Source organism: Zea mays, chromosome 9, assembly GCF_902167145.1.
Source record: "Zea mays cultivar B73 chromosome 9, Zm-B73-REFERENCE-NAM-5.0, whole genome shotgun sequence".
NCBI lineage: Eukaryota > Viridiplantae > Streptophyta > Magnoliopsida > Poales > Poaceae > Zea > Zea mays.
The window spans coordinates 32,748,410-32,775,049 of record NC_050104.1 but is presented as its reverse complement, the minus strand read 5'-3'; the positions used below and the strand labels follow the sequence as shown (position 1 = coordinate 32,775,049).

Below are 26,640 nucleotides of genomic sequence, written 5' to 3'. Positions count from 1 at the left end.
TGCCTTTTGGGCTCGTTCCTGTAGCGAGCCGAGCTGGCTCGCGAGTTGTGTCAAATTACTTAATATGTAGAACAATGATGGATATTGTCTAATTTTATAGGTTGTCAGTTTGTTCCTTAACGTTTCATGATAGATATATGACAACTAATAATTTAGATTCCCCATAATAATGAATGATATCTATATATTTCATATTTATATACTAATAATTCACTATATAATGCAATTATATAATATCAGGGTGTGCTCGTGAGCCGAGCCGAGTCTGGTTCCTCAACTCGTGAAATGGCTGAGCCGAGCCGAGCCGAGCTCAGCTCGGCTCGCTCTGGAATGAAACCTGATGGCCTATTCGTTTTAGCCAGGACTAATTCCATTCCATGCAGTTCACTTCTACCCACTTCCGTTCGGTAGGTGGCTCCGTACAGTTTCACTTCGGTTCCATCCATGCAGTCAAACAAGTTCAATGCTAAGACATATCAGAGTCACATTCAGTCTAAGACATCAAAGAGTGAATTGGTTCAATCTAGACATATCAAAGAGTGAACTGGCAGTTTTTGCTAAGACATATCAAAGGTGCTAAGACAACAATTCAAAGCTGCTAATACAAGTGATCCTAAACAATTTTTTGTAAGACATATCGAATACACTTGTTTGACATATCAAATATCAAGTGAACTGTTTGATAGCAATTTCCAATACTTTGCTTCCCAATACTATCCATATCGAAGCTGCTAAGACATCTCATTTCTTAGCCAAATCAAAGCCGATTCTTAATCTGCTTCACAAGCACATATGAAAGTTTCTATGTTCTCTTTGCTCTCGACGAAGATTGAATATGTCGTTGCCTTCTCCAGTTTGGTCACTTCTTCTATTGTGTTCATAACTGATGTGCACCTTTTGATGGAGAAATCATCACTTTGAGTTACCTCCATTTCTCTGCCTCCTTTTCTCTTGCAGATTCATATTCTACTTGCTTGCTCCTCATTTCTAGGTATCTTCCCATCATATTTTCTATGTTGTCACTCTTTCTAAGCTTCTTTAATTCCTTTTCTTGTTTGTTTCTTGATGCAACAGGTATTTGTTGTCCACTTTCTTCATCTTGCGATAGAGTATTAGCCCTTCCTTGAAGCACATCTTCATTCCTTTCATTGAGTGTATCATCAACTTCATCATCTACATCATGAACATCATTCAGATCAAAGCCTTGTGGTCCATCTTCTGCATCCTAAAGTTGCTCATTCAGTTCTTCCTCTTACGGTGCCTCAATGGAAGTGCAACACCAAGTCCCTCTAGCCAAGTGTCCTAAATAATAAGGAAATATGAATTGAGCAAACTGAGCACATGCATAAATATGAGTTCTATTTGCTGCTAATATAAGTTTGTTGCTAGAACTTTGCCGCTAATATAAGTTTTCTGCTAATTTAACTATGCATGGCTAACAGGTGCACAAATTTGCACTAGTCAAAGAAGAGTAAGGTTTATGTTGTTTGGAAACTTACAATCATAAAGCTCTCCCAAAGCATCAAAGAGCGGGAAAGTTGCCTTGTTGTTAAACTTCTTGATTTTAGGGAATGTCTGCACAATTAAAGAAAACATTGATTAAATATGAGGTTATTACTATGAGGTTATCCCACAAAAATAATTTGATAATGAACTTCAAGAAATCACTTACCACCATTTGATTCTCCCACAAAGTTGGTGGTCCTTCAACCACATTTCTTTTCTCATTCCAGCTCGATCCACTTTGTTGCCTTGCTGCTTTGAGCATCTTATAGTCTCTCTTCAACTGACCTTCTTTATCCTGAATCCGATCCATTGTAAAGGATACATACTTGTTCCTCACATGGAACTCCTTGACCATCCTATTCCACCCTTCAGAGCTCCAACCATTGTCACCTCTATAGCCACTATCTTTAAATTCATGGAGAATGTTAACAAGGGACCTCTCATGGCCAGGATTCCAATCCGCTCTTTGTTTCACTACTACATAAACAATGGTCACACATTAGTAATACAAAACATACGAGAAAACATGAAGAAACATTGAACACAATACCTCTTGTAGAACCACCACTCTTTTTTGCCCCACTGCATTTAGGAGAAGGCCTTTTTAGTAGCACTTGTTGTGGGAATGAACCTTCGCAACTTTGGGGAACTGCTCATGTTGAACCTTGGAGAGCCTTTTCCAGCCATAGCTTGTCAAAGAAAAAACTTATTATAAGTTACAATACTACTAAATTAATGTTTATATGTTATAATACTAACTTATTACATGTCACAATACTAAATTATTACATCTTGTTCAACCACGAAAATACTAATTTAAATGTTGTTGATATTCAATCCACATTTCCTGGGCGATGATATCTCTTAAACTATTGTCTTGTGTAGTGCATGGGTCATTCATCTGATCTCCACTTGTTAGAGCAACAAAGTTTGATTGATCGATATTATCTGGTTGATGATCTAGCCATTCCTCGTCGCCATGAAGTGATCGAATTAGATTATGGAAGATGGCAGCAGCCATAGGTACCTTTACTTGATTTTCCAGTGTGTGGAATGTGGCAACTATTAGAATGGGGAAGCGCTTCTTACGCACCCCCAAAGCCCTTTCCACATGATTCCTTAGTAGTGTGTGGCGGTGGTTGAAGAGCTCCTTTGGGTTCTATGGTCTTCGATGTCTAGCTCCAAATTCTTTCAAGTGGTACCGAACTCCTCGGTATGGAGCAAGAAAAGATGGAGTATTTGCATACCCTCCATCAACTAGATAGAATTTTCCTGAAGGTACCTAGAAACCCTTGCTCATAGCTGATCTTAGCACTCTAGAATCTATAGTTGATCCCTCCCATCCACTAGAAACAAAAGTGATGTTGAGATCAAAGTCACATACCACCATCACATTTATACTGAGTGTTCCCTTCCGATTTCGAAAAGGAGAATGTTTCTCAGAAGATATGGAAATAGGAATATGTGTTCCATCAATAGCACCGAGACAATTCTTGAAGAATGGATAGAATCTAGGATTATCTTGAATTTTTTGATGCACTTGATTAGGATCAGGAGGCTGATTGAAACGACGAGAGAGGATAGGAATGACCTTCGTAAAGAAGTGGTTGATGTGATGATGGAAGGTGTCATTACTATGCCCAAAGTACACTTGAAGATCTTGATATGAGGCATTGTGACTTAGCATGTATAAGAAGAACCCCAACTTCTCCTCGACCGTGATCGTTGTATCAACGACAATTCTTCTCCTTCCAAGATAAGTTGCCAGCTCTCTAAAGATGTGTGGTTCCATCCTAAATGTAACTTGTCAGTTCTTGACATGTCCCTCCAGGAGTCTTTGAACCTTAACCTCTCCTGTCTCATCTGATGTATGGTGTTTCTTCTTTTGTCCCCCACCTCTAGTTGAACCCATCAGATAAGGCAGGGAAAATAAACAACATCATGTCATCATCTTCTTCTTCCCTCCTCTTTCTAATATGATCTCGCAATGACATACTCATTGTAGAACTAAAGAATATAGATTTATTGTCAGCTAGAAGTTAAATAATAAAATAGAATTAAAGCAAATCATGTATCATTTCAAAAGTACAAGTAACAAGGACTAAAGTAAACCATATATACGTACAAAGAATTTAATACCTTTTGGAGTTGGTACCGGATTCTAAGAGGGAGGAGGTTCACCTTCCCCAACTATAACTGGTGTTGTAGAGATCTACATGTAACAACTCACATAAGTATACCAGCTACAAGACCAATTATAGTTGGGGATATAAGGCGGGGAAAATAAACAAACATCATGTATGTCAGCTACTTATTTGAGTTGTTACATGAAGATCCCTACAACACCAATTATAGTTGGGGAAGGTGAACCTCCTCCCTCTTGGGATCCGGTACCAACTCCAAAAGGTATTAAATTATTTGTACGTATATATGGTTTAAATTAGTCCTTGTTACTTGTACTTTTGAAATGATACATGATTTGCTTTAATTCCATTTTATTATTTAACTTCTACCTGACAATAAATCTATATTCTTTAGTTCTACAATGAGTATGTCATTGCGAGATCATATTAGAAAGAGGACGGAAGAAGAAGATGATGACATGTTGTTGTTTATTTTCCCTACCTTATATCTGATGGGTTCAACTAGAGGTGGGGGGCAAAAGAAGAAACGTCAAACATCATATGAGACAGGCGAGGTTAAGCTTCAAAGACTCCTTGAGGGACATGTCAAGAACTGACAAGTTACATTTAGGATGGAACCACACATCTTTAGAGAGCTAGCAACTTATCTTAGAAGGAGAAGATTCATCGTTGATACAAGAATCGCGGTCGAGGAGAAGTTGGGGTTCTTCTTATACATGCTAAGTCACAATGCCTCATATCAAGATCTTTAAGTGTACTTTGGGCATAGTAATGACACCTTACATCATCACATCAACCACTTCTTTACGAAGGTCATTCCTATCCTCTCTCGTCGTTTCATTCAGCCTCCTGATCCTAATCAAGTGCATCAAAAATTCAAGATAATCCTAGATTCTATCCATTCTTTAAGAATTGTCTCGGTGCTATTGATGGAACTCATATTCCTATTTCCATATCTCCTGAGAAACATTCTCCTTTTCAAAATCGAAAGGGAACACTCATCATAAATGTGATGGTGGTATGTGACTTTGATCTCAACATCACTTTTGTTTCTAGTGGATGGGAGGGATCAGCTACAGATTCTAGAGTGCTAAGATCAACTATGAGCAAGGGTTTCCAGGTACCTTCAGGAAATTCTATCTAGTTGATGGAGGGTATGCAAATACTCTATCTTTTCTCGCTCCATACCGAGGAGTTCGATACCACTTTAAAGAATTTGGAGCTGGACATCGAAGACCACAGAACCCAAAGGAGCTCTTCAACCACCGCCACGCACTACTGAGAAATCATGTGGAAAGGGCTTTGGGTGCTTAAGAAGCGCTTCCCCATTCTAAAAGTTTCCACGTTCCACACACTGGAAAATCAAGTAAAGATACCTATGGCTGCTGCCATCTTCCATAATCTAATTCGATCACTTCATGGCGATGAGGAATGGCTAGATCATCAACCAGATAATATCGATCAATCAAACTTTGTTGCTCTAACAAGTGGTGATCAGATGAATGACCTAGGCACTACACAAGGCAATAGTTTAAGAGATATCATTGCCCAAGAAATGTGGATTGAATATCAACAACATTTAAATTAGTATTTTCGTGGTTGAACAAGATGTAATAATTTAGTATTGTGACATGTAATAAGTTAGTATTATAACATATAAACATTAAGTTAGTAATATTGTAACATATAATAAGTTTTTTCTTTCACAAGCTATGGCTAGAAAAGGCTCTCCAAGGTTCAACATGAGTAGTTCCCCAAAGTTGCGAAGGTTCATTCCCACAACAAGTGCTACTAAAAAAGGTCTTCTCCTAAATGTAGTGGGGGCAAAAAGAGTGGTGGTTCTACAAGAGGTATTGTGTTCAATGTTTCTTCATGTTTTCTTGTAAGTTTTGTATTACTAATGTGTGACCATTGTTTATGTAGTAGTGAAACAAAGAGCGGATTGGAATCCAGGCCTTGAGAGGTCCCTTGTTAACATTCTCCATGAATTTAAAGATAGTGGCTATAGAGGTGACAATGGTTGGAACTCTAAAGGGTGGAATAGGATGGTCAAGGAGTTTCATGTGAGGAACAAATATGTATCCTTTACAATGGCTCGAATTCAGGATAAAGAAGGTCAGTTGAAGAGAGACTATAAGATGCTCAAAGCAGCAAGGCAACAGAGCGGATCGAGCTAGAATGAGAAAAGAAATATGGTTGAAGGACCACCAACTTTGTGGGAGAATCTCATGGTGGTAAGTGATTTCTTGAAGTTCATCATCAAATTAGTTTTGTGGGATAACCTCACAGTAATAACCTCATATTTAATCAATGTTTTCTTTAATTGTGCAGACGTTCCCTAAAATCAAGAAGTTTAACAACAACAAGGCAAGTTTCCCGCTCTTTGATGCTTTGGGAGAGCTTTATGATGGTAAGTTTCCAAACAACATAAACCTTATTGTTCTTTGACTAGTGCAAATTTGTGCACCTGTTAGCCATGCGTAGTTAAATTAGCAGAAAACTTATATTAGCGACAAAGTTCTAGCAACAAACTTATATTAGCAGCAAATAGAACTCATATTTATGCATGTGCTCAGTTTGCTCAATTCATATTTCCTTGTTATTATGTAGGACACTTGGCTGAAGGGACTTAGAGTTGCACTTCTCTTGAGGCACCGCAAGAGGAAGAGCTGAATGAGCAACTTCAGGATGTAGAAGATGGGCCACAAGGCTTTGATTTGAATGTTGTTCATGATGTAGATGATGAAGTTGATGATGCACTCAATGAAAGGAATGAAGATGTGTTTCAAGGAAGGGCTAATACTCTATCGCGAGATGAAGAAAGTGGACAACAAATACATGTTGCGTCAAGAAACAAACAAGGAATCAAAGAAGCTTAGAAAGAGTGACAACATAGAAAATATGATGGACAGATACCTAGAAATGAGGAGCAAGCAAGTAGAATATGAATCTGCAAGAGAAAAGGAGGCAAGAGAAATGGAGGTAACTCAAAGTGATGATTTCTCCATCAAAAGGTGCATATCAGTTATGAACACAATAGAAGAAGTGACCAAAGTGGAGAAGGCAAAGGCATATTTAATCTTCCCCAAGAGCAAAGAGAACAGAGAAACTTTCATATGTGCTTGTGAAGCAGATCAAGAATCGGCTTTGATTTGGCTAAGAAATGAGATATCTTAGCAGCTTCGATATGGATAGTATTGGGAAGCCAAGTATTGGAAATTGCTGTCAAACAGTTCACTTGATATTTGATTTGTCAAACAAGTGTATTCGATATGTCTTACAAAAAAAACTACATTTAGGATCACTTGTTGTCTTAGCAGCTTTGAATTGTTGTCTTAGCACCTTTGATATGTCTTAGAAAAACTACCAGTTCACTCTTGGATATGTCTAGAGTGAACTAGCTCACTCTTTGATGTCTTAGCATTGAATGTGACTCTAATATGTCTTAGCATTGAACTTGTTTGACTGCATGGATGGAACCGAAGTGAACTGCAGGGAGCCTGCCGAACGGAAGTGGGTAGAAGTGAATTGTATGGAATGGAATTAGTCCTGGCTGAAACGAAGAGGTCATCAGGTTTCATTCCAGAGCCGGATCTATAACCGACCATGTTTCAGTGAACCACCTGAATCCACTCTAAATACATGCCTGTTTTCGAACCTAAGCAAACGAGCGCGGCCTTAGGGCTTGTTCGGTTTGAAGGGGTTTAAGGGGGATTGGAGGGGATTCAATCCCCTTCTATATAAATTTGTATAGAAGAGGATTGAATCCCCTCCAATCACCCTCAATCCACTCCTAACCGAACTGGGCCTTAAGGGGCTCCGCCTCAATTGGCCCATTGCCCAGTTGTTCTGGAATCTGATTGTGCAAGTATGGTCAAATAATTGTAGTTGCATTACAATGCACAAGAAATTTACGTTTAGGCCTCGTTTGGCTGTCATCCAGGTCCAGCCACCACCGGTGGGGGAATACCTGCATGATTGTCCCCCGTGTGGTGGTGGTGGTGGTGCTGCCCCAAGGGACTCATGTAACCTGTGTCCGTTTGGTTGACAACACACCTGCTGACCAATTGGGGCTCAATACGTACTACCTGCAATCGTTTGACATTGCGGTCGCAGAACAGCTCTGTAGCAAAGATCTGAAATTTTCAAAAAAAAAAACTCTGTAACAAATATCTGTGCACCAAAAATACTCTGTCCTGACAACACACGGTCTATTTCAGCTTCATGAGTTCCACAGGGAAAAATATAAAACTGAAAAAACAAATATTCCAAATGATTATTGATGTTCTGTTGGACACAAGCAAACTCCAAGCTATGCGTTCTGAGATCCATGGTATCTGCTGCTTTGGTGAAGATTGCATTCTTAGGTCCTAGTTTCTCACGGACAATTCTAGCTAACTTCTTGACACAATCATCAACAGTAACCATTTATGCCGATAACTCCAGTCCTACCATTTATCTATCTGCAGACTAATCAGAAAATCTGATAACTATGATCACCTTATCTGTAGATACATATAGTGGCATAACTATTCAAAACCAGCGTCAGGACCAAATCTGATCAGATAGAAATAGAAGCAACGACACGCGAAACTCCGGCCCTATCAAAATTTTATTATAGCGGTCCCTAATCTCAAATACACTGCTAGGAGTGATGCATAGACAAATAATTCTGCTAATGGATATTAATGTTGCACATAATAGACCTTATGTAGCTACAACAGATGTCATTAACTGTCTTTTACATAGAATCAAATAGTACTTGGAGAGCAAAGGCGACAACATCAAGTAGATAAATACTATAGATGGAGAGCAAGGTATATCTGGTATGGTTAAACAAGGCCAACACATATGCCGTCAGTTATTATTAAGAATACAGAACAGCTGTAACGAAGCCATACCTACTGAAATGAGGCATACCTATGTTTGCACAGAACCATCAGTCGCACATTGTCCATCTCTCAGGTAGATGCAATCCTACTGAAATTAGAAAGCAAGTAAATACATAAGTTTTTTTTCCACAGTTTACCACTGTTTTCAGACAGGGAAGGCCATAGATATACACGTACCTTATCTTCCTCCGAAGCCAAATCAGTCGCACGTTTACATTTTTTTGCATCACAAACATCTCCCGATTCAATTCATTCTTGAACACCTCTGCTGCAAGGGCCTTCTCCTCATCCGTCAAGTCCTCCATAACATCAACTGTGTCGAGACACCTCTCGATAGAGTACTCCTCTTCACGACTCTTCTTCTCAAGTAACACCTCCATAATCTTCTGTGTTTGCTTCTTCTTGTGCTCCAAATAGTCATCCAGAACACTTGCAACTTGACTTTTCTTCCGCTTTTTCCCACTTCTATATACTGACGTAACAGAAGGTGGAGACTGAACTTCACAAGCCTCTTGATCCAACATTAGTCCATCAACATTAGTCTCACTGCCCACACTTGGCCCAGCAACATTGATCTCGCTGCCCGCTCTTGGTACATGTTGCACCGGTTCAACAGCAGATGCTACTATGGCTCTGAAAATAACCGACACCATACTAAACTCAACTTTGCTCCAAATTTCATGCCCTTCTAAAACTTCCTTAATCTTCACAGCACCAATAAGAGGAGTATGGACTGACCTTTTCTCTTCTTGCATGGCCGAGAGAATAGCAGGGACAAGTACTAATAAGAGTTCATCATCCTCTTCTTCCTCCTCTAACAGAAATTGTCTAGCTTCCTCCTCCCAGGAACTCGTTATCTAGTATATATAGAGAGAGAGATATAATTATCATGACTAGCTTGGCATTCAGATATATAATTATCAGTATAGTATGCAGGACGTATCAATTCAAAACCAAGAAATGCTAGCTGTTCATCGGTTCGAGTACACGGAAGGACATACCAGTGAGATTGCCGTTCAAATCAGGATGAACCTTACCAACATCCTGCAACACACATCAATATCGAAAATCAATATGCAACATTTCATGCAACACACATCAATATCGAAAATCAATATGCAACATTGCATAGTCATTTAATTATGTATCTGCTCATAAGGCTATGTAAATTATCTATGTAGTAATGCCAAGTTCATTTAGCATCAGGAAGCATAAAGTTTAAAATGCAGTAGAAATTAACCATACTTTCCATTAATGTGCATCCAGATGGATGGGGAACACCTTCAGATGTTCGAATCCAGAAAATGAAGATCTCTCTTTTTTTTACATATGTAAAATTTTGCTCCAATATGAACAGGTTAGAAAATGGCAATGAAACAGAGAAAGCCACTTACAATATTTTTTAAGTGTCAACAATCTGAATGTTCATTGTTTTCTGATATTTGTACAGATATGTTAAAATCCAGAAACAGAGATAGTCATTCGTTGTGCCTCCACCACAAGTCTAGGACTTAGGCTTCATGATGTCTTTTTCTGTAAGTGTAGACCTGACTATCTGATTATAAAACCACTAAGAATGTGTCCAGCAAAGGTACCATACTAGTGTAACTGTATCCAAGCTGACTGTCAAGGGCGTCGAGCCCTTGGGTGGCCGGACCGCGGCTACGCAGCTCGTAGCCGTCGGCCGTCTTCTCCGGTGAGGTTATTCCCCTCAACCGTAGGCTTAACAGAGAAGAAGAGATTTGGGATATAATTCCTGCTTGCCTTATTAAAAGAACCGCCTGCTTTATATATAGCCAGGCCAGCCAAACCAACTCCTATTTCTTCTCTATACTTATCTTCCTAAACAACTTCTTAACAACTTATCCCTATTTGCTAGCAGCGGCCAGCTCTGATCTGTTGCTGGCCGTGAGCTTATCTTCTAAACAAACCTCCAATTTTCTAGCTACTAGCAACTGCAGCTATTCCTGCGCCCTGATCTGCTGCTGGCCGACGCTCGTAGTGGTGATTTCCCGATCTTATCCAATGGAACCTGCGGCTGTTGCCTCTTGGGCGTGTTCAGCGCGCTCACGCGCACGCCGTATGTCACGGGTACGCCGTTGCCTGACGTAGGGGCGGCCGTACATGACATCTCTCCCCTCCTCGAAGACCAGCTCGTCCTCGAGCTGGAACGCTGGATGCCGGGTGCGGAAGTTGTCGACGTCCTCCCAAGTCGCAGACTCGGCCGGCTCGCCGTGCCACTGAACAAGCACCTGGCGGACACCGCGTGCCAGGCGAGCCCGCACCACCCGGGCTGGTTCCGGCACCACCGCACCATCGATGGTCGGAGGCAGGGCGGGTGGCGACGATGGTGGCGCTCCCACAAACTTTTTTAGCACGCCAATGTGGAACACATCATGAAGACGAGCGCCGGCGGGAAGCTCCAAGCGTACAGCCACGTCGTTGATCAACTCCGAGACGCGGTACGGCCCGACGTAACGGGGCTTGAGCTTCCCTGCTACCGTGCGCGGCAGTGAGGCAGCTGCGCGCTGGCGTAGCCGTAGAAGAGCCCAGTCGCCAACCTGGTAGGTTACCAGCCGGTGCGACTTGTCGTAGTGGTGCTTCTGTGCGGACTGCGCCTGCTGGAGGCGGTAGCGTACGTCCGCGAGGAAGGCCTCCCTTGCCTCCATCTCTTGAGCTACCGCCTCGACCCTTGTCTCGCCCGGTTCGTAAGAACGGATTGAGGGTGGTTCACGGCCGTAGATCACCCGGAATGGCGTGTCACGGAGGGAAGTCTGGTACGCGGTGTTGTAGATGTACTCAGCCCATGGCAGCCAGCGCAGCCATTGCCGGGGACGATCTCCCGTGAAGCAGCGCAGGTACATCACAATGACGCGATTTGCCGCCTCCGTCTGGCCGTCGGACTGTGGGTGGAATGCCGAGGACATGAGTAGCTTTGTTCCCATGAGCCTCATGAGCTCACTCCAGAAAGAGGACGTGAACACCGGGTCTCGGTCGGAGACAATGGACTGCGGTACCCCGTGCAGCCTGACGATGTCGGTGAAGAATGCCTGTGCCACGGACTCAGCGGTGTACGGGTGCGCCAGTGGAATGAAGTGGCAATACTTGCTGAAGCGATCGACGACGGACAGGATCACCGTCTTGCCGTGCACGCGGGGCAGCGCCTCCACGAAGTCGAGGCCAATGTCCGCCCAGACGACGGAGGGGATCGGAAGGGGGTGCAGCAGGCCGGCGGGATGAAGGTGCTCCGACTTGTACTGCTGGCAAGTTGCGCACGCCCGCACAAAGTCCTGCACCATGCGCCTCATGTTGGGGAAGTGAAAGTCGCGGCGCAGCCGGTGGAGTGTGCGGTGAACGCCCTCGTGGCCGTCTGCGTGGACAGCGGTAACGATCTCCGGCAGTAGAGGGGAGGCGGCGGGGATGTAGAGGCGCCCGTCGAATGTGACCATGCCGTCCGTCACGGCCCACGGGGCAGCGCGTGTGCCGGCGCGTACCTCATCGTGGACAGCCACCAAGGCGGGATCCATGGCCTGGGCATGGCGCAAGCGGCTGATGAAGTCGAAACGGGGCGCCGAGATAGCCAACAGCTCACCTTCCTCGGTGTTTCGGCGAGAGAGCGCGTCCGCCACGACGTTAGTCGCACCCGACCTGTACTCAACAGAGAAGTCAAAGCCCAACAGCTTCCCGACCCAATGATGTTGTGGGATCGTGGCCAGGCGCTGGTCGAGCAAGTATTTCAAGCTATAGTGATCGGTCTTGACAACGAACTGCCGACCCCAGAGATACGGCCGCCAGTGCCGCACCGCCTGGACGAGGCCGATGAGCTCACGCTCGTAGGCCGCGAGAGCGCGATGCCGGGGGGCGATGGGTCTGCTAAAGAATGCCACTGGATGGCCCTCCTGTACCAGCACGGCGCCGAACCCATGTGACGATGCGTCACACTCGACGATGAATATCTTCGCGAAGTCCGGCATGGCCAGCACCGGAGCAGATGTGACTGCGGCCTTGAGGGCCGCGAATGCCGCAGCCGCCCCGTCATCCCAGGCGAAGCCATCCTTCTTGAGGAGCGCGGTCAGCGGGGCCGCCATCGGCCCGTAGTTGTGCACGAATTTGCGGTAGTAGCCCGCCAATCCGAGGAAGCCACGCACCGCGCGTACCGAGCGTGGAGCTGGCCAGTCGACGATGGCCTGCACCTTGGCTGGGTCCATGGCCACACCCGCCGCCGAGATTACGTGGCCCAGGTAGGCGACGGACGGGGCAGCGAACGCACACTTTGTACGCTTGACGAAGAGGTGGTGGCGGTGCAGCTCGTCGAGCACGGCGCGGAGGTGTCGAAGATGGTCTGCCCATGTCTTGCTGTATATGAGAATATCGTCAAAAAAGACAAGGACGAACCGGCGGAGAAACGGGCGGAGCACGTCGTTCATGAGCGCCTGGAACGTTGCTGGCGCGTTGCAGAGGCCGAACGCCATCACCAGGAACTCGTACAGCCCATCGTGAGTGCGGAACGCCGTCTTGTGAATATCTTCCGGACGCATGCGCACTTGGTGGTACCCCGAACGCAGGTCCAGCTTGGAGAAGTACCGTGCCCCATGGAGCTCGTCCAGCAGCTCGTCGACCACGGGAATGGGAAAGGCGTCCTTCACCGTGAGCGCGTTGAGGGCGCGGTAATCAACGCAAAAGCGCCAGGACCCGTCGGGCTTCTTGACGAGGAGGACCGGCGACGAGAAGGGCGAGTCGCTGCGTCGTACGATCCCTTGCTCCATCATGGCGGCGCACTGGCGTTCCAGCTCGTCTTTGTGGGCAGCCGGGTACCGGTATGGCCGGACTGCCACAGGCTGCGCGCCCGGCGTCAGGGTGATGCGGTGGTCGTGGGCGCGCTGCGGTGGCAGACCGGTCGGCTCGGCGAAGACGGAACTGAAGGAGTCCAGGAGTGCGTCGAGGAACTGCTCGCTCGCCACCGTGGCGCTGATTGCTGTGGGACTGGCAGCCGAGACGCCGGTCCAGCATATCGGGCGCCCCTGGAATTGGAACTTCATGCGCCGGCTGCCCAGGTCCCACACAATAGGACCCAGCGCGCCCAGCCACCGTGTGCCGAGGACGACATCGTACCCAGCGAGCGGCATGACGTAGAGATCGGCCGGGAACGGGGTACCGTCGATGGTGAGGGGGGCGTCACGGAGGACCCCGGCGCAGGTGACGCGCTCGCCGTTGGCGACCATGGCGGTGAGACGTGGCCGCTGGTGAAGGGGCAGACCCGTGCGCCGCGCCGCCGCCTCGGATATGAAGTTGTGGGTGCTGCCGGAATCGAGGAGGGCGACCAGCGAGGCGGCACCAAGCGCGACGGCGATCTGCATGGTGTCAGCCACAGGCACCCCGGCCAGGGCCTGCAGGGAGAAACAGGGGGCCTCACCGTCAGCGTCCGGAGGCTCGTCGTTAGTGTCTTCAATCTCCACGCCCTCCATGAAAAAAATGCGTCTGCAAAACCGGTTGTGGCCACGCGTGTACTTTTCATTGCAGTTAAAACAGAGGCCCATGCGGCGCCGCTCCGCCATCTCGTCGGGGGTGAGGCGCCGTTGATTGTCCTCGCCACGGCCCTGCTGGGTGGCCCTCGGTGGTGCAGGGAGCGCCAGCGGCTGCTGGGGCGCTGGAAGCGCTGGACGTGGCGCCGGTGCGGACAGCAGACCGCGCGAGGGCGCCCGAGGTGCAGGCTGCACCAGCCGGTCGGCCTCCATCAACTCCACTTGGCGCGCCAGGCTCATGGCTGATGCGAGCGACTCCGGGTTGTGGATGCGAACGGCATGGCTGAGTGGTGGCAGCAGGCCGCCGGTGAAGAGCTGGACGCGCTGGTGTTCGTCGAGACGACCGGCGCGAGGGAGAAGGGCCTGGAATCTATTTGCATACTCTTCCACGGTCCCTGTGCGCCTGCATTCTGCGAGCTCGAACAGCGGGGCCGAACGGAGGGGAGGTCCAAACCGTAAGTTGAGGAGGTCCCTGAACCGTCCCCAGGTTGGCGTGCCCTCGTCCTCCTGGAGTTGGATGTACCACAGCTGCGCGACGTCCTCCAGGTTGTATGAGGCCATCCAAACGCGCTCCTCCCCCATGGTGCGCTGCTGGCGGAAATACGACTCACACTTGTTGAGGAAGAGCATAGGATCGGACTTGCCGTCGTAGCGTGGGAAGTCCAGCTTCTGAAATTTAGGTGGGCGATCCAGATCGCGCGGCATCTCTGCGCGTCCCCCGGCGCCGTAATCCGACGTCGACGCCGACTTTTCCTTCATGGCGGCCATGTCAGCCTCCATGGTGGACATCTTGGTGGTGATGGCCCTAAGCATCTCCATCACGTCCTGCATGGACGGCTCGGCCATGGTGGCTGGTTGCAGGGCCGAGTCGGTGGAAGATTGGGGTGAAGGTGGAGGGCTGGTGTGGGTTGCAGCGGCTGTGGATGAAGGATTGGAGCGAGTGGGAGAGGATCGCCGGGATCGCGATACCAAGTTGTCAAGGGCGTCGAGCCCTTGGGTGGCCGGACCGCGGCTACGCAGCTCGTAGCCGTCGGCCGTCTTCTCCGGTGAGGTTATTCCCCTCAACCGTAGGCTTAACAGAGAAGAAGAGATTTGGGATATAATTCATGCTTGCCTTATTAAAAGAACCGCCTGCTTTATATATAGCCAGGCCAGCCAAACCAACTCCTATTTCTTCTCTATACTTATCTTCCTAAACAACTTCTTAACAACTTATCCCTATTTGCTAGCAGCGGCCAGCTCTGATCTGTTGCTGGCCGTGAGCTTATCTTCTAAACAAACCTCCAATTTTCTAGCTACTAGCAACTGCAGCTATTCCTGCGCCCTGATCTGCTGCTGGCCGACGCTCGTAGTGGTGATTTCCCGATCTTATCCAATGGAACCTGCGGCTGTTGCCTCTTGGGCGTGTTCAGCGCGCTCACGCGCACGCCGTATGTCACGGGTACGCCGTTGCCTGACGTAGGGGCGGCCGTACATGACATCGACATCAGTTGGTGAATTATCGAACAGCAACTACTATTATATTGTAAGAAACTGGAAAGACGATTCCGAAATCCAAGCACATGCACATTGATTTGTTCCTTTGGAGTTTAAATAACACCAGAATTTCCTTCGTTAAGATGTGGACTCCGGCCGGGCCATGAGCACCTGGAGCCGCCGCCTGCCCGCGACCGGCAGCGAGGTGAGGGAGGCCGTTCGAGCGGAGGTGGATAGGAAGCCCCAGGAGGCGCGGGCGGGATGAACAGGCGGCGGACCAAGAGAGGAGGAGGGAGGTCCGCGCGCCGGCGACGGACAGAATCCAAAATGGGTGGAAGCTCACCAGATCGGAGAAGTACTGCTCCGCGTCTTCTCCGTACCGGATCTTCTTCTTCAGCAGTTAACTACCCTCGGATCCGCGTCTTCTTCTTCAGAGGCGGTGGGTGATATAGGTGGCGACGGCGACGGCGACGTCGGTGGGTGACAGGATGAGGGCGGCGTCGGCTAGATCCAGAGGAGGAAGCGATACGAGGAGTGGAGGCTCCGCGTCTCCGCGGGTGCTGCCTGCCTGCCCGGCCTTCGGAGGCGTGAAAACCGGTCCGAACCGGATGATAATTCGGCCCTCTTTGGAATTGGGTCCACTCCAAAAAAAATGGTGGAGCTAGTAAAACAAGTTGAGATGGCTCCATATTTCAGCCCGGTGTAGTTTTAATTAGTTCAAAAATATTTTTAATCTAAATAATAAATAAAATGACTTATCTAAATGTTTTCTAAAGTCTTACAGTTTTAGCTCTACGATTTCCTGAAGCACCTAATTACCTGTTCCACCAACTTTACTAAATTTTTTAAAGTTAGAGTTATCACATATAGAGCCCAGGTGCTCCAGAAAATCGTAAAGCTAAAGCCACGAGAATTTATAAAACTTTTAGATAAATTATTTTATTTATTTTTTAATTAAAAATATTTTTAAATTATCTAAATTAATATTATAAATTATAGCTCCACACTAAAACTGGAACTGAAAGCCATTCCAAACACCCCCATTTCCCTTTTGTGTGCTTCTAAAGGCTGCTTATACCACAAAGGTGTTTTTTTCACACGGGTGCGAGGTGACGTGAGTCGGTCGGTTTTTGAGGCTTCCAAATTAAACTAGCTTAGAAGTGGATTAGCAGTGAATAAAGAATGTTTAAATGTACTAAGCTAATAGTTAGCTCGCGAAAAAACTGCTAGTAAAATTAGCTAGCTAACTATTAGTTAATCTTATAAAAGTAGTTAGTAGCTAAATTATTAGCTAGATTGTTTGAATACCTTTAATTAATTTTAGTAGTTAACTATTAGCTCTTGTAGTCTAGTGCATTCAAACACTCCCAAAGTTACAAAGCTGTGTAATACCCAAATAGTGAGAGCAATAGAAGATACAAGAAATAAGAAATATAAAAGGTTCATTGGATCACTTGTATTGTTATTCTCATCTTAGCATAACTAGGTCTATGCCCGTGCGTTGCTACGGGTACATTAAAATGCATAACAATGTTAGTGTCAATGTGCCATTATATAGGAACTAATCCTTAGTAATACTGCACTCTTGTAACCGAAGTATCATAAGACCAATACAAGCGGGTAAACTCAATAGTCGCCCAAAGCGAAACAACAAATTTGTCGCAAGCTGCCTACTGCTGGGCGCACTGCACCCTCTGCCCACCGCCTGGCACATTATCGTCCTCGTCGTAGGCCTCCTGGTGCTGCTGCTGCCGCCTCCGCATCTCCTCTTCGATGTTCACGTCGTAGGGCATCGTATCCTCACACTCGTCCAGCTCCATGTCAGTGTACTGTGATACTGGCTTGGGCGGGAGAACAACCTCTAGGGCCTTGCACTGCTCCGGGCTCAACGAGTCCGAGAACTCCACTGAGAAGTGGATGTACAGCTTGCCCTTTATGAAGGGCCTCTGATACATGGGCATGCCTTCATCGTTGATTGCCTTGAAAGAATCTGCACAAATTTAAAGTAATCAATGAGCATTGGCCAAATCACGAAGGCAGAATCATAATCATACGTCAGAATCACCCACCAGGCTATACAATAATTTTTATATAAAATATACGTGTCTATGTACTGTGATACTGAATGTAGTAGACTCGTGAGCCTCCGTCAAACTGAACCGGTTTCCGAGCTCGCCAGATACCCAAGCCGAGCCGGCGCGGCTCGCCATACCACCACCTCTACATGGAACTATGGATAGGGAAAAGTTTCAGGAGATACGGATGAACACATGAAGCTCATGTATCTTGTAGGGTCTCACTCACTGAGGTCGTCCAATATATAAAGAATAAATAGTCGTCCAATATATAAAGAATAAATAAAAAGAATACCATATTAGTTTTACTAAAAGGTAACGATGTAGTCCGAGAACTCCACTGAGAAGTGGATGTACAGCTTGCCCTTTATGAAGGGCCTCTGATACATGGGCATGCCTTCATCGTTGATTGCCTTGAAAGAATCTGCACAAATTTAAAGTAATCAATGAGCATTGGCCAAATCACGAAGGCAGAATCATAATCATACGTCAGAATCACCCACTAGGCTTCACAACTTCGCCATGGTTCAATTTGATCAGCATTTGCCTGTTATCCATGTGAGTCAGAACAAACTGGAAGCTACACAGAGATTCAATCAAGGTCAGTGTGTGCTCGTAGAAGAGGTCATCGCCCTTTCTCTTGAACTTGGGATGCTCCTTTTGCTGGAGAACAAAGATGATATCTCCAGTGGCAGTATCAGGCTGCACATGAGCACAAGATAGTTAGAACCCAAGGTTGCACACATTAGTTAGAACAGAAGTTTAGTTTGTGCCAGAGGAATAACTTTAGAACTGAGGACTAAGGAGTCATTACCGCTTCATCAGCTTCGCCAGGGAATGTGATCTTATGTCCGTTCTGCATACCTTTCTCAACTACCACTTCAAAAACTTTCTTCTCCGACACGACTTTATCACCTTTGCATTGTGGGCATCTATCTTTATCGCTGATGGTCTCTCCAGAACCCTTGCACTCATTGCAAGGATGTTGCATTTGCTGAATCATTCCAGGTCCCAACTGCCGGATTTGGACCTTGAAGCCAGAACATTGACAACCAGCACACCTCGACGAAGCTCCAGACTTGGAACCCTTACTGCACGATTACAAGCACACAATGAGATCCTAAGAATCTAATATAGAAAGCATACTGTAATTGAGTTTTTGGCATCCTTGTGTTGTGGATTCAGATGACCTACCCATTGCACTTGGAGGAGAGGACATTGCGGGACAGAGAGAGCTTCTTTGATGTGCCATTGTGCCATAATCAAGTGCTACACACAACATGGATTCTGGCAACCATATAAATGCCAAGGTTATTCTGACATAGCAATCGTGGATATAGCATCGGTTAGACAAACATATCATAAATAAAGAATTAAGTCTCATTTGCAGACAGTTCTGGTGTATATAAGCACAGACAAAAGATGTCTCTGTAACGGATTCTATTGAACAGAACACATGCCATTATCAACTGCTTTACAAAATTTATTTACATGTTCAAACAGGAGCGATTTATTACACTAAGTATTCTAGTTTAGGTACACTGAGCAGAACCAAATATATCTTCATTCAAAGCGACTATCATAATCACCATTGGCAGCACAGATCTTGCCAATATAATTAACCAGTGACTCATATGGACAAGATAAGAATTTGCAAATGGCAGTTACTGCGATGTGATTTGATCCTGTGAAGCTGAAGCATCAGTATCTGGTAGAACTATAAACTCTTTCTGCAGTTTCAGAAGTTTTGTTCAAAGCCTGAATGAATTATGAAACCGCAGCTGCTTCAAGCGGCGTGCCAGCAGCAGAGGACAAGGCCTCCCTACCATGCGGCCTCAAGAGCGACTCCCTATCGCAGGTGGCCGGCGGGTGTGGCTGGATCCCGCCGGGGTTGAGGTGGAAGAGTGTCTTGAAGTATCCTGCCATGATGGCCTCCATGTCGCACGATTCCAGAATGAAGTGAAATTTCATGACATTAAATCAACATATGTCAAATCCAGAACAAAAGACAAACCAAATAATTCTAGAAAGGAATCATTAGTTATGATACAACAAAAGAAACCAAAGACAGACCTTGAATTGGAAGTGGTCATCTATGCTTCAGAATGCGAAAGTAAGTCTCAAACAGAGCAGAAATTGTTTCTTTTTTATCCCTTTTCTCTCCTTCGGATCAAGAGAGAAGGAAATTGCTCTAAGATCTGCATCAACCTGCAAAAATACAATGGAAATGACTATACAAACTCACACAGCCTCCAAGTAAATAATGTCTTATCTGATGTTACCTCTTGTCTAGCTTTTGAGATCAGTTCATGTCTGGTTTTCTTCTTATTACTAACTGGCAATTGCTTTGGAACCTCCTCATTTTTGCCAATGTTTATTCCTCTTTGGTTTACCTCTTTCTCCTCAATCTCATCTTTTCCAATATCTCCATCAAATCTCAAAGACAGGAAGACCTACGATAAACATCCCAATATATAGTCAGCAATGATAGCATATTGATTCATGCTCAGTTTCTTTTAGAAATAAACTGCATGAAAACGGTACAAAATGAACATTATTAAATACATATGACAAATAAGATAGACGATAATCACCATAGCTTAATGCTATCAGGATGAAGCTGGCAATCATTGAGCTTCACATGATCTGCAATCAACCTAACTGCTTCTATTGTTGCCTCGCCACCATGTTTTCCTTCTTTTATAAAAAATGATCTTATTGCTTCACAACACATTTTCCTACAAGATAATTAGGTATATATGGAGTACTTCAGTGAACCAATGGACTACAAAACTGAGCCGAGGTAAGAATTGTGGACATTATTTTCACATGGAATACTCCTTGGTTTACTAATTACTAAGAGAATGTTGTCAAGGAATAACAACAAATACCACAATTAGTGCTATTGGGTATAATGATATATTTGCTCAAATAAATGATTCATGCCCCGTATCCTTTCCAGTTCAAGGAAAGGAAACTCAAATGCAATTTAGACCACTGTAAGATGAACCAATAAAGTTATTCTGCTACCTAGAACCATGGTGTATCTAATCAATAAAAAAACAAGGATGATGGTTTTATTTATAAAGTGGTCAACTATATTATTTTAAACAAATTCAGATCAGGCAAGGACTTGACTTTGACACACAAAATGAGTATTTACCTTACTACATCATCTGAGGAGCTTAAATTTTTTACCACGTTAGCCAATAGGCTTTGGCAGAAGTTAAAATGTGGGGGCAGTATCTAATAAAGCATCCATGCAACGGACAACCAGAGTATAATAGTGGGGTTACTTCTCCAACGATATCAAATTCTGTAGGTAAGCCTAAAAATTCACAAAAGAAATCCAGCTCAACCATTGTTTGATTTTCTTTATAAGCATGTATGTCAGCAGGGAGAAAACCAACTGAAAAGTTTACAGTGGTGCAGAGTTGGGACAGAGCGAGGTTGGTTTACCCACCTCAAGCAGTGGGCGCAGCCACTCTTTGCACTTGTAAGAGCTGTGCAAGAACACGATAGCTGGTTTTCTTCTAGGGATGGGGTCGTCAAGCTTCAGCAGAAGTACAGAGACTCGTCCTTGTTCACCTAGCTGCTTTGAAAGGAAAAAAAAGTAGTGATAGTTTCTGGTTAGAAAAATAGAGGGGAAAATAAAAACCAGCAGTGAGGCATTGACTCTGTAGTTGAGTGTGGGAATACATGTGAGTCTGGATCTGAGAACCTAAAAAAAGGATGTCGACTATCAAGGTGCACCCAAGTATTCAACAGAGGGATGTAATGGAGTCTGCATGTATGTGGAGTAAGAGTGCACTATTATATTGTTGCTCTTCGATCTCGTGAGGCAGCTTAGACACGATTGGCTCCTGTAGGCCGTAGGTGACACGATCTGGCCGCCGCTTACCTCAGTGATTAGGTAGAAATTTTCTTCAACCAGCTTCTCCCTCAAGTTCTCCACCTCTTTACTGGGGTACGACTCCATTGGATTTGCCTGAGATTACCACAGACAATCAACCCCGACGTGTCTGGTCTCTCACAAAAGACCTTCGTTGAAATCAAGGGTCCTGACCTCCATGGTCGATGGAGGATTCTGGTACATCGGGTCCTTCACTGGACTCCCTTGCTCCACCGAGAGAGGCACTGGCGATGACAGGGAAAAAACCAACCCAATTGAAGGGCACAAGCTTTAGATGTGGCGTATCATTCGAAGGATTCAGGTTGTAACTTGAACTGTGATTATTTGCCTACGCTTGCCGCATCTCGAAACGTCCTAGCCAGATAGCGATTTTAACTCAACTGCTTCAAGCACTACCAGAGCAGAGCATTTCAGCGTGCGCGCGAGTTGGGAGAGAGAGAGCCTGAACTTGGAGATCGCGGAGGCGGCTGAGCAGGACCTGGAGGAACTCCGACCTGAGCCTGGCGCCGGCGTCGGTGGCGTGAGGCTGCTGTGGCGGTGTCACGGCTGCTGGGGATGCGGACTGGGCGGTTCGCGGCCAAATCATACTCTAGAACATGATTCAACAAATAAAACTTATAATGAGAAGTTCAAAATTTAGAAATAAAACAGACATGGTCATACTTACTCATTTCCGAAGTTCATCCACATTGGATCATAACCACCTGGTGCTGATATTCCATTAACCACATGACCACTGGACACCACATGCCATTGGGTCCATGTGAGGTTGGCTGGGAGCGGGCCTGATAGGTTGCCGAAGACTGAAGCACTGGATATCCCATTGGTACATTGGTAACTGTAATGGAGCAATGTTATATGTTGATTTTATGTACAACAATTGTTGGTTTGAAGTGCTCTACAAACTGGCAGTTCTCTCAAATATTGAAACTAATATTTATGTTGTTGCCCCATACATAAATTTTAAAAAGTGGGATATGCTCCATTTGGAAACATAGACAAGCACACTAATTAGCAACGATTGTTTTACTGACATCAAGCAGATTACCAGATGTCTAGATCATGAATTCCTGATCCCTTAAAATATAATTAGCATGGCAGAGTCAGCTATCTATTTCTTTACATCAATGTAGACATGGTTAATTTTCTGAGAGGGAAATATTTAGTTAAACTATTCCATCTCACCTTGTTGCGAGATAGATGCTTATTGTTTGTGAAACAACACCTGATAAGAAGTAAAACCTTCCATTCAGATGTAAAGAAAGTAAAGAACAAAACTCGATATGTTACTACCATATATATAATTCACGCCAAACCTTTATTAGGAGATCAACCAAGCCGTAAATATAATTCCCAAGTCATGAATCTAAAAGTCGTTTGATCGGCCCAACCTTTTTAATTAAAAAGTAAAAATGCAAATAGCCTTAATTAGGAGATGAGAAGGGGTATGTGTACCTGGTCAGTGCTCGTCACTGTCAAAGGGCACAAAGAAGAGCCAGCGAATGACCCAACAAAGACCTTTGCACCTGGCGTAGGGAGGTGGCAGGCGGAGGCGTACCTGATTAGTGCTCGTCGGCAGCAAAGGCCACTCTCCGACGCATGGTTCACCGCAAACTGGAAGAGGAGCGAGGTATTCCCCTGACCTTGCACCAAAACAAGGGCACTGCATAATCTGAGGGGTAGAGGTGCGTACCAACATGGAGGGCCCGAGATCAGGGTGATGCTGGTGTCTGCGTCCCACCGTGAGGTGTTGGAAGGGTTGGAGAAGAACCTGTTTGTGCTTGTTGGGGATCAATCGATGCGATGAGGAGGGACCTAGGGATGAGATCATCGAATCCATCGCTCCCACATCGGTCCTCCCGTGGCGCCACCAACTTCCTCTTTTGCCCGAAACCTGCTCGGAGCTCCCGAACACCCCGAGGAGGTCGACGTGTGCCGGGGCCACCAAAGAGTCGAACACGTCGAACACACCGAGCAGGTGGTTAGCGTGACCTCCGGTGAGGGTGGCTTAACCTCTGAGGATGGCTCCAACATCGGATCCGATAAGGGAGAGGGCTGTCTCGGGGCGCGGGGGCGGACGCTTGGGGCGGCGGTTGTCTCAGGGCTCAGGGGACAGGCGTCGCAGTGTGTGGGGGGAGCGGGTGTGCGCTGCCTCGGCGGCGGGGTGGGGGGCAAAGGGGAAAAAGAGAGAGGACGAGGGTGAGGGGATACCTGGGCATTAGCATGCGCTGAAGGACGCGAAGGCCTCGCCGCGCTTGGGGTGGCGGTGGGACGCGGTGCAGATGGCGGAGGCCGGGAGGACGCCTCATGCCGCCATGCCGCCATGCCACAGGCGATGCTGGCGCGTTCGCGGCGATGCACAAAGTTGAAGGTCGCGGCATGCGCGGTGGTTGCTGGCGCGGTCGCGGCTTTCACGGAGGGAGAGGTCTCGGTATGCGCGAGCGCAGGCGCGGGGGCGGTCGCGGCATTGGCGGAGGCAGGGGCACGGAAGGGAGGCGGGGGCATGTGCGGGCGGTAGGGCGGGCGTTAGGGCGGTTCGCCATGGTCGCGACTTGGTTTGCGCCGTGCGGGCGGGCTGGTCCGGGGGCGGCTGCGGCTGTAGCTACCGCGGCGGGATTGTCGCGTGGGGGGTTCGCGGAGGTCGCGACGCCTGCTCCGGCCGCGGCGGGATTGTGGCGTGCGGGTGGGCGGTTCACGGCGTTCACTGCTGTCGCGGAGGCTGCGGCTATTGCTGCCGCGGTGGGATTGCGGCGTGGGGGCGGGTGGTAGGGCGGAGGCGTGCGCGTGGTTTCCGGGAGCGGGAGTTCGGTACCGGCGGGATTCACGGCGGCGGGCACGCAGGATTCGTGGAGCGTGCGCTGCCGGGGTAGGCGGGCGTGCTGGCGTTTCGCGCGGGCGTTCGGTAGAGCGGGGGCAGTCTACAATAGACTCTTAATAGTTATAGCATAATTCAAACCATGGGATTAATTCTGACTACCAAAAAAAAACTAAGTAAAAGAATGGTGCATCATGTTGGAGATTTTGCTTGCTTGTGCATTTAAATAATAACGACAATATATTAGTAGGAATACAATAATAAGTAGAGAATATGAATTAGCCACTAGATTGAAACTTGGGTTTGGAAAGAAATATTATAAAATACAAAATGAATTCATAAATAAATAGATTCCACCCTATTACGTTCAAGATGGATAATTAATTTGAGTGCAAATTATGCTACAAAATTTGAATTCAAATCCTAAATGTAGGAATGAAAGGAGAAAACAAAATAGGGAAATAAATAGAAAAGGAAATGGAATTGGAAACCTGCGGTTGGGCCAAAAGTCACTGCGCGGCCCATCTCTCTCTTGATCCCACGCAGCCCACTCCCGTCGGCCCACTTCTCCCCTTCCCTGCTTCCTTTCTTCACTAGCGGGTGGACCCCGGGGGCAGGCTCACCGCGTGCGGCTGGGTTACTGGCGTGTGGCCCCCGCGTTGTCAGCTCCTCTCTCCTTCGCTACGACCGAGTCGCGCGCAACAAAGATCGGAGCTCGCCCGCTCGGATTCGATTCCGGGTTACTCGCCGGAACTTGCTCCTCGCCCTGGCGTGCGGGGGACCCAATCACTCCCTCTAGTGCTCGTAACCCCGTGCTGCTGCTAACCGGTCCCCACGCGTAGGTTTCGGCCAAATCTCCAAACCGCCCGCCGAACTCCGTCAGCGTTCCGGCCGAATCGGTCGCGGCCGTTGCGCCTTGGCCCTCGGACTACTGATACCAGCCGCGGCTGAAGCCTATGCTGTTCACCTCTTCTTGCTCCCCGCGACCGCAGCCCTGTGGATCTTCTTCCCCGATTCCTCGCGGCAGTAACGACCCGCCCGAGCTGCCCGCCGACCTTCGCGCTAGCTGAGCTCCGAACCCGATCATCATTCCCCCTTTCTCGGACCGTTGCGGTGCCCTCGCGGGTATAAGATCGGGCGTCGCTATTCCCTCGGGCATCCACCCCATCTAGCCGTGCCCTGGTGAGCCCCATCGCCGAGCACCCCCATGGCTGGTAGCGAGATTTTGGCCGCCGCTCGGCTTACCTGATGTGGAGATTGGAGAAGAAGGTCCGCCGCGAACGAACCACGGGTACGCCGTCGCTGGTGGCTCGACAGTGGGCCTGGGGGCTTCGTCGGTTATCGTGGGATGTGTTCGATGCGGCGCCAGGGTCGATGGCCAACCTGGTGGCGGGGAATTTCTCGCCGTGGAACAGCCTATGCCTGGGTTCGCCGAAATCCAAGGATAGTGCCCTCTGCGTCGTGTTCACCGGTAAGGATACTATCCATCACTTCGCCTTTCTTCCCCCAAGGTTTAGCACCGTTCGCGTTTGGATTTTGATGCCAGTGCGCTGGGCGGAGGAAATCCAGCGAGCTCCCAGGGTGGAGCTCTGCTTCGTCGCCGCCGTGCTCAACCACCAGGAGAGAAGATGAAGCAGGAGACGTTGAGCGTTTGATGGACGGCGTAGATTTGACGAGGGATACCCCTTTGTCCGGTGTTGTATCTAGCCGTTGATTTGGATACGGACAGTTACGATTAGATCCCACCTTATTGAATCGTGGCCGTAGGTATAGGATCGGATGGATGCAAACGTATTCTGGGATAATTAAATCGGTACCGTAGATCCTAGATCGGGCGGACCACGTCGCGTACCGCTTCGCGGGCAGCTGGATTTAATCTGGCTCGTTCGCATCTAATCCAACGGCCCAAATCTCTCTATACCCCTTCGCCCTGGCCTATTTGCTAAAGAGACCCCGTAATCTTTATAAATTAACCCGCCATCCACCGCGGGGTAGATCTGTGTCTTGGGACTTTTCGCGCATTAACCCCTGGACATTTCTGTAATTGAGGCCCAGTCCAGAGAATTATAAAATCTAGAAAAAGGAGTTAGAAAATGATTTTTAATGCAAAAATAAATACTAGAATTTGTTTAATTCATAGAAAATGCATAGTTAGTCCAAATTAGTCCATCCTAATTTCTATAATTCTATAATATTACTGTTTATCACATAGTACCTCTGTTTTTGACAGGAAAGCCACTTTCAAATTTATTTCCTAATTAATATTATATCAAATACATAAAACCTTAGGAAATTCG

General features: G+C 46.9%; 2 protein-coding genes and 1 long non-coding RNA gene across 13 annotated transcripts; all 3 read right to left on the bottom strand.

The window, feature by feature from the left end:
• Nucleotides 1-459: 459 nt before the first annotated feature.
• Nucleotides 460-3,710, bottom strand: LOC103638213 (uncharacterized). The gene is made up of 4 exons (XR_558624.3): nucleotides 2,057-3,710; nucleotides 1,673-1,983; nucleotides 1,500-1,575; nucleotides 460-1,302 (listed from the first exon to the last, which is right to left on the bottom strand). It is a non-coding gene; the product is annotated as an uncharacterized lncRNA (long non-coding RNA).
• Nucleotides 3,711-7,510: 3,800 nt separating this feature from the next.
• On the bottom strand, nucleotides 7,511-16,196 carry LOC100381274 (uncharacterized). 11 transcript variants are annotated; one of them, XM_035962303.1, is made up of 6 exons: nucleotides 15,884-16,196; nucleotides 9,544-9,586; nucleotides 9,281-9,399; nucleotides 8,720-9,175; nucleotides 8,571-8,630; nucleotides 7,511-7,786 (listed from the first exon to the last, which is right to left on the bottom strand). In XM_035962303.1, the coding sequence occupies exons 3-5, from the start codon at nucleotides 9,295-9,297 to the stop codon at nucleotides 8,612-8,614; spliced, it is 492 nt and encodes a 163-aa protein (XP_035818196.1). In that variant the 5' UTR covers nucleotides 9,298-9,399; nucleotides 9,544-9,586; nucleotides 15,884-16,196; the 3' UTR covers nucleotides 7,511-7,786; nucleotides 8,571-8,611. The 11 variants fall into 11 exon arrangements, with proteins under 11 accessions (XP_035818196.1, XP_020399329.1, XP_035818197.1 ...); XM_035962304.1 differs by having other exon boundaries at nucleotides 7,779-8,120; XM_035962306.1 differs by lacking the exon at nucleotides 7,511-7,786 and adding an exon at nucleotides 7,798-8,155.
• Nucleotides 16,197-17,101: 905 nt separating this feature from the next.
• Nucleotides 17,102-19,553, bottom strand: LOC103639869 (dnaJ protein homolog 2). The gene is made up of 5 exons (XM_008662555.2): nucleotides 19,442-19,553; nucleotides 18,810-18,876; nucleotides 18,430-18,706; nucleotides 18,119-18,317; nucleotides 17,102-17,530 (listed from the first exon to the last, which is right to left on the bottom strand). The coding sequence occupies exons 1-5, from the start codon at nucleotides 19,551-19,553 to the stop codon at nucleotides 17,211-17,213; spliced, it is 975 nt and encodes a 324-aa protein (XP_008660777.1). The 3' UTR covers nucleotides 17,102-17,210.
• Nucleotides 19,554-26,640: the final 7,087 nt, after the last annotated feature.

Coding starts and splice junctions, on each gene's coding strand:
- LOC100381274 (XM_020543740.3), bottom strand. CDS start 9,297: ATGCAAGAAGAGAAAAGGTCAGTCCATACTCCTCTTATTGGTGCTGTG.
- LOC103639869 (XM_008662555.2), bottom strand. CDS start 19,553: ATGGAGGCCATCATGGCAGGATACTTCAAGACACTCTTCCACCTCAAC. Junction 18,707..18,809: donor CTCTCCTCCAAGTGCAATGG/GTAGGTCATCTG, acceptor GTAATCGTGCAG/TAAGGGTTCCAAGTCTGGAG. Junction 18,318..18,429: donor CTGGCGAAGCTGATGAAGCG/GTAATGACTCCT, acceptor GCTCATGTGCAG/CCTGATACTGCCACTGGAGA.